This window comes from Vitis vinifera, chromosome 7 (genome assembly GCF_030704535.1).
Source record: "Vitis vinifera cultivar Pinot Noir 40024 chromosome 7, ASM3070453v1".
In the NCBI taxonomy this organism is placed as follows: domain Eukaryota; kingdom Viridiplantae; phylum Streptophyta; class Magnoliopsida; order Vitales; family Vitaceae; genus Vitis; species Vitis vinifera.
The window spans coordinates 3,840,794-3,848,512 of record NC_081811.1 but is presented as its reverse complement, the minus strand read 5'-3'; the positions used below and the strand labels follow the sequence as shown (position 1 = coordinate 3,848,512).

At 35.0% G+C, this 7,719-nt stretch overlaps 1 protein-coding gene across 2 annotated transcripts; it reads left to right on the top strand.

The window, feature by feature from the left end:
- The first annotated feature begins 391 nt into the window (after window positions 1-391).
- Window positions 392-6,379, top strand: LOC100241730 (probable ethylene response sensor 1). 2 transcript variants are annotated; one of them, XM_002272613.5, is made up of 6 exons: window positions 392-650; window positions 1,692-2,621; window positions 4,571-4,939; window positions 5,059-5,325; window positions 5,608-5,735; window positions 5,915-6,379. In XM_002272613.5, the coding sequence occupies exons 2-6, from the start codon at window positions 1,716-1,718 to the stop codon at window positions 6,153-6,155; spliced, it is 1,911 nt and encodes a 636-aa protein (XP_002272649.1). In that variant the 5' UTR covers window positions 392-650; window positions 1,692-1,715; the 3' UTR covers window positions 6,156-6,379. The 2 variants fall into 2 exon arrangements, with proteins under 2 accessions (XP_002272649.1, XP_019076841.1); XM_019221296.2 differs by having other exon boundaries at window positions 1,669-2,621.
- Window positions 6,380-7,719: the final 1,340 nt, after the last annotated feature.

Sequence of the window (7,719 nt, the reverse complement as noted above, 5' to 3'; positions counted from 1 at the left end):
GCCACATTTTCTAATATTGGGGGCTCAAAATTAATTAAAAAAAATATTTGATTAAAAATGATGAAATAATCTTTAAAATAAAAAATCCAACTTTTTTCGTGTTTTTTTTTTTTTTAGAAAAATAATTCATTTTTTATATAAATATTATTTTTTATTCTAAGTATTTATATATAGATTAAAAAAAAGGTTATTTTTATAATAAAATAATGATATATTTTTGTCCGAATGATGTCCAAAAACGGTGGGCGGTTGAATTTTAAAAATTGGGTTTTTAGTGGTAATTTTAATCAAATAACCTAAAAAAACTTATCAGTCCTTCCAACCAATAAAGTAAAATAAGTGGGTCCCGCCATCAATTATAAAACGTAGGTTCATGCACCGGATGAACGGAAATGACCCACACGAGGGACTTCACACGTGCCAGCATCTGAACTCGCGCGTCTGCCCTTCTTGTCCGTGAAGCTGTAAGCTTTTGCCATTTGCCTTTCCTTTGCCTCTCTCGCCATTATTCATTCGCCACTTTCACCAACCGAACCTCAGTTCCAGCAACTGCACCATGAGAAGATTTTCTTCGACCATCTTTCACTTCACATCACAGGCTCAATCTCTTCGCCTCGGCTCTCCTCCTCCATCTCCTCTTACTTGACTCGGTAACTTTTATTTTTTTAAGATGTGATTTTCTATTGATTTAATCTTTTTTGTTTGATGAATTCTTATTGAAGTTCGTTTTTGTTGTTGTTTGCATTCCGAGTGGGACTTGTGTGTGACTATATGTAGATTTATTTATTTTTTATTTTTTATTTTTAAATTTGTTATGTTTGATTGTTGTAAACTAGGTTTAGGATATGGTAATTTTGATCTGTTTTTCCTTTTGTTTTTTTTTTTTGGTAGTGATTTTTCAGCGCGTGAAATGAATGGAAATTGGCGTTAACTTTGATGGTGTTCACTTGTGTAGCCTTGATGTTTCGGGGTTCTGAATTAAATTCGAGATATGAGTTTTCTCATTGTGGTAATCCATGAAAACAACAAGAATATTATGCCAAATGAATTTAGAAAATTTGGAAACAATAGATCGAAGTGTCTTGTAATGAAACACAAAATACAAGATTGCATAGTAGAGAAATTTGACATGGGTACTTACCTTTACAATATGAAGAAAACCTCCCTTGCAACTCTAGAAGATCTGCTCCAATTGTCCTGGCCATAGCAATCTCGATGCATTTTCATAACAGTTCCTATGCATATGAGTTGTGTAGAAAGTGTGGTAAAAGACTAGCGAGATCTTGATAGAGAAGAAATCTCCAGAAAACCTTAGCTCGTCTTCTCTCCTCAAGTTATCTTGACTATTTGTTTAATTTGATATTGTTAGCTGATTGTTTTGAAGTTAATATAATGTTGATGGGCTCAGTTTTATTCATAAGAGAAGTAGTCTGCAGTTCCTTGCGGTGTTTTCTGTTATTTTTTTCTAATTGATAAGTAAATAGAAGACATCTATAGTATAGAATGAAAGAGATCTCTGACTGCCACAAAGGGATTTTGATATATGTCCAAAATTAAGCTTCCCATTTGATAGTCTAGTCTTGGAAATCAGAAAATTCACTCTGTTAGCTAGAGTGGTCAATTCAACTTTGTAAGCTCTGTTGAACAATGGTGCTATATTTATGGCAGAATCTATTTTGTGGTATTCTCAGATTTACCAGTGGGATTGTTCGACGATGGAGTCTTGTGATTGCTTTGACACACAATGGCCCGCTGATGAACTTCTTGTGAAATATCAGTATATATCAGACTTCTTCATTGCCCTTGCGTACTTCTCCATTCCTCTGGAGCTTATTTATTTTGTGCAAAAGTCTGCATTCTTCCCATACAGATGGGTGCTAATGCAGTTTGGTGCTTTTATTGTTCTTTGTGGAGCAACCCACCTAATAAACTTGTGGATGTTCTCTATGCACTCCAAAACTGTTGCTGTGGTGATGACCATCGCCAAAATTTCTACCGCTGTGGTATCATGTGCAACAGCTCTGATGCTTGTCCACATTATTCCTGATCTGTTAAGCGTTAAAACTCGGGAACATCTTCTAAAGAATAAGGCTGAAGAGCTGGACAGGGAGATGGGCCTTATCATGAAGCAAGAAGAAACTGGTAGGCATGTTAGAATGCTGACTCATGAAATTAGAAGCACGCTTGACAGACATACCATTTTGAAGACCACTCTTGTTGAGCTGGGTAGGACTTTAGGCCTGGAGGAGTGTGCATTGTGGATGCCATCACGAACTGGTATGACTCTGCAACTTTCTCACACACTAAGCAACCAAATACCTGTTGGAAAAGATGTGCAAATAAACCTTCCTATGGTTAACGAAGTCTTCAATAGCGCGGAAGCAATACGGATACCATATTCATGCCCACTTGCAAGGATCAGACCAATTGTGGGAAAATATGGACCACCTGATGTTGTTGCTGTCCGGGTGCCTCTTTTACATCTTTCTAATTTCCAAATTAATGATTGGCCTGAACTCTCTGCAAAAAGTTATGCTGTGATGGTTTTGATTCTCCCTTCGGACAGTGGTAGAAAATGGCGTGAACATGAGTTGGAGCTTGTTGAAGTTGTTGCAGACCAGGTTCTCTTTGATTCTCATCTCTTTTTATCAGCTGCCTTGTATAAATGTTAGGTCTGACCCAGCATTCCTATGTGGTAATACAGACTCTGTTTAGGCTTTTTAAAATTTTTCTGTGTTGCTTGTGTTTTCTTGTAGGAGGTTATACAAATAAGTTCACTTGAATAGATAAAAAGACCCTTAACATTTGTCCTCTTGTTAATATTACTCAAAAAACTTGGAGGCATAAAAATTCTTTCATATGTCAAGAATGCCAGAATTTGCCTTTCAATGTAACTAGCCAACACTTGTTTATCCATTTTTCAGACTAACACAGATCACATATATTCCCCATATGCTGGGGAACTTGGTGCTGATTGCCTTGCATGTGCAATGCAACCTTGTAAAATATATCCTAATGCAAATTTGTTTTGGTTCATTTTTCTACCATATGCAACATAGTACATATTTACTTGACCACTGGTCTAGAGCTTATATTTCTTTTCTTTTGAACCAAACGATACAATGTGGACTGTTCTTGAGGATGATCCTAGGAAACCTTCTTTCTGCATTCGATCTGGTATCATCTGATTTTGTTCACATCTTTCCATTTTTTTCCTTTTTACTATGCTTTGTCTTGTTAATTTTTTTTTGGGTGATATGTTTCTCTAAGGACATAAATTTAAATCGTGCATGGTTCATTCACTTAGCTATCAAAACCGGAAAAGAGACTAATTCTTGAATGTACTAATACAACCATTACTCTTTGTTCATTATTCAGAAATAAAAATCCAAGTTGCCATTGACCTTTTAAAGTAGCTCTAACAAGGTTATATGGAATCTTAATCTGGCATCATTGAAATGAAACACACACACGCATGCAATAGAAAGAATATGACTTCATGTTATTTATTTTTAGTAGGTGGCTTTCCTTATGTTAATTATCACATTCATGGACAAAAAATCAGTTTTATGTTATATATTTTTGCATAATACCTCAATTTTATTGATTAATCTATCAGATATCCAGCAGTATTGATGGCCCCTGTCAGTATTTCTTCAAGATCTCATTAAATGAATATTTATATCATCTTATTGGTGGAAATATTGACTCAATGCTGATAGTTCCATGTGTTGATATTGTGATTTTATGAATTGAAAATTGAGAGAACTTAATTTCATTCATGATCAAATAAAACCACCTTTTTCTTCCTCTGTTTCCCATATGTTCTGTCTGTTGTTTTTCATTCTTCCTGATTTCTTTCTGTATATTTTCATCCTCTGCCAGCAATACTTGTACTCTTTGCCCAAAAAGGGAAATCTCCTTCTCTTTGATCTCAGTCTGTCCTATGTCACTTGTCTACTTATTCATCCTCACTCTCATCACATTTCAGAAAAAAATCATTAAAAATCTGTGTTACTGTATTAAATTTCACAAAATTTCCAAAAGCTTCATGAGTTCCAAGAAATTTATGACTATGATACATACATGTGCCCATATTTTGGATCCTTGAAATATCCTTTCATGATTTCCGGAAGGCTTCCACTCCAGACACATATGAGAGCATAACCACAGGCAAAAGTCCTGTGTCCCAATATGTGTAGACTGTTGTACTATCGTATATGAAAATCAAATTTACAATTGGAAGATGGTGAGAAGTTCTTTTCTGATCTTTGCACCAGCTTGAGGCAGAGTTTTGGATTTTGTTGTAGTTCATGTGGTGTCTAGTATATTGATTACTTTAGCACTATGAAATAAGTCTTATGAGAGGGAGAGAAACCTAGAGCTCTCTCTGTTCCCTTTTTTGATCATCTATTCCTTTCTCACTTCTTCATTCTTCCTTGTGTCATTTTGAATCTAAGTATCTATTACACTAAAATCAACTTTTGTAGACTAATGTGTGTGCATTGGTTCTCAATTATTCATTTATGATTTTCCATAACCTCAAATGCTGAATTTGTCATCCTTTCAGGTAGCTGTTGCTCTTTCTCATGCAGCGATTCTGGAAGAGTCTATGCGAGCCCGTGATCAGCTTATGGAGCAGAATGTTGCTTTGGATCTTGCTCGACGAGAGGCAGAGACAGCAATTCATGCTCGCAATGATTTCCTAGCTGTTATGAACCATGAAATGAGGACACCTATGCATGCAATCATTGCTTTGTCTTCATTTCTTCTAGAGACTGAATTAACTCCAGAACAAAGGGCAATGATAGAGACTGTATTGAAGAGTAGCAACCTTTTGGCAACACTTATTAATGATGTTCTAGATCTTTCTAGACTTGAAGATGGTAGCCTGGAACTAGATATTGGAACATTTAATCTTCATGCGGTGTTGAGAGAGGTAACCTCCCTTGACTCACTGCTTGAACATGTTTTGATTCATTTGAATATTATCTTGACACTCTTGCATTTATATACAAGCATTATGGTAATATAATTGATTTCCTTTTTAAATTATAGGTTGTTAACTTGATAAAGCCCATTTCATCTATAAAGAAGTTATCAATGACTTTGATTTTGGCACCGGATCTACCTGAGTGCGCAGTTGGTGATGAGAAACGGCTTATGCAAACTCTCTTAAATGTTACGGGCAATGCTGTGAAGTTCACAAAGGAGGGTTATGTTTCGGTTATCGCATCTGTTGCAAAACCAGAAACTTTGAGAGACTGGCGGACCCCTGAATTTTATCCAGTGCCCAGTGATGGCCACTTCTACTTAAGAGTGCAGGTTCATGAGTAGTGAATTTCAATTTCATTCAGTTCAACTTAAGTGGGTTTTCCATCCATTGCATAGCTTGAATCCATGCATTTGTGATGCTTGACTTACCCTTTCTATGTCACAAGATTCAAGTGATCTGGCGTCTTATCTGCTTATGATTAGTCACATAGAATTTCCATTTTCTGCACCTTTGTGGTTGCCTGCATTTTTGTCATTATTTGAAAGCTGAAACAACTCAGGTTATTCTTTCCGTTTCACTTGATGTTAACCCTAACATCTCTCTTGCTGCAGATCAAGGATTCTGGCTGTGGTATTACCCCCCAAGATATTCCACTCCTTTTTACCAAATTTGCTCAATCACGAAATGGATCTAATCGAACTAACAGTGGTGTTGGCCTTGGACTCGCCATTTGTAAACGGTATAGTAAGAAAATCCCATTATTCTACCAGAAGTTAAAAACGGTCACAAGGAACATTTAGTTCTTCCACCACCATAATTTTCCAACATTCTATTTCCTAGTGTTGAGTGAATGGGTGTTGGCATTTCCTGGTATAGCTTATGTTTTAATTCTCTGTATGCCTTTGAAAATGAAACCAGGTTTGTAAGCCTCATGGGTGGTCACATTTGGATTGAAAGTGAGGGGCCGGACAAGGGCTGCACAGTTACATTCGTCGTCAAGCTCGGCATTGGCAATAATCCAAATGAACCATCAGCGCAGGCAGCTGTACCAAGGGGTCGAACAAATCACGGAAGTGCAGATCTTGCCGGACATAGACCGGTCTTTAGAGAGAATGCTAGAGTTGCTTCCCCCTTCCCACGTTATCAAAGGAGTCTTTAGATGGCCCCCAATGGAGCAGATGATCCGAGTGCCAAGGTATGCAAGGACTTTACCTTCTTTTTTTGGATGCCATAAGAGGGTAGAAGCAAGTGGTAGTATTTGTGGAATCTCAGCATCTGATAAAGAGAAAACAAGGTTGGTTGAAGCAGAATGTAAGAGCAAGATGTTAAGCAAAAGCAACCTACGAAATTAGTTAATCATGTCATATTTTTGTTGGATGTTAATTTCTAGTCCGGTTGGTAGTGTTTTAAAAAAGCGCTTTTAGATTAAAAGTGTTTTTAAAGAAGAATTAGATGCCTGATAAAATTTAAAAAACACCTTTAAAATGTTAAAAATTCGCTTATAGAAACACGTGGGGTGATTTTAAGAACATCAGCGGTGGGTGTGTGTTGTAAGCTGTAATCAAGCCCCATGTATGGAAGCATGCAATGATATGTTATACCGAGGGCAAAGCGCCGCCCTCGTATCGTGCATGTTGTTGATAATACCTCCCTTCTATGCACATCTCTGGGTTGATGGAGTCAGATGAAGCTTCAGAATTTGGAGTTGAAATCTCCAAACAGCACTTAAATTTTTATTTTTTATTTATTTATTTTTTTTTTATAAAAAGGGACAAACTCCCTTTCCTTTTGATTTCATTGCTTATTTCTCTTTAGAAATCATTCCTTCTTATCCCTATTTTGAGGAAATTTATTTTTTGAAAATGGAGGGCAGGCAACGATTAAGAATGTTTTTGAAAATGGTTTTTAAAAAGTAGTTTTTGAAAGCAATTTTAAAATATAACTTTTTAATATTTTTTTGAATAAAAATTTATTTGAGAATTTAGAATATTTTTCACCTGTTATTTATTTATTTTTAAATGTTTGTCGGAATAACTTTTATTTACTATTATTTTCTATCATTATTCATAATTGTATGATTATATTTTAAAATAAATTTTAGAAAATACTTAAAAACAATCAAAATATACTCTGAAATATACCTCATTGTCATAAAAATTTCTAAATGATTATATTATGTTAAAAAGTGATCAAATGTATTTTCAAGAAGACAATTGACAATTCCCAAATAGGGTATATGTTTCCTCAAGAGTAGTAATTACGGGAACATTCCATTTTCACCATGAAAGAATGCTTGAACAAAAATGTCCTTATTAAATTATGATAATTATTTTAAATTGATTGGATCGAATGTTTAATTATATTAAAGTTAGATATTAATTAATATAATAATACTAAAATTTTAATGATATGCCTTTTAAAAATTAAAAAGAATGGTTTAATGACATCTAAGCAGTTTTATTTCTTGAGTACATATTTCAATTTCATTTTTTTCTTAATTTATTGACTGCATTAAATACGTATTTCAATTTTTTTGGTACAATAATTTTTTTTGAAATGAAAGATATAAAACACATGAAAGGTAAATTAATGAACAGAAGAGGCGACCTCCAAGAGAGGGCAAACTCTAGTAAATATATGCTTTATGTGTTGCAGGGAGAATCCTTTGATTATATCCTACTTCACCTTTTATCCCTTTTAAGCTGATATAATTTCTTTATAGA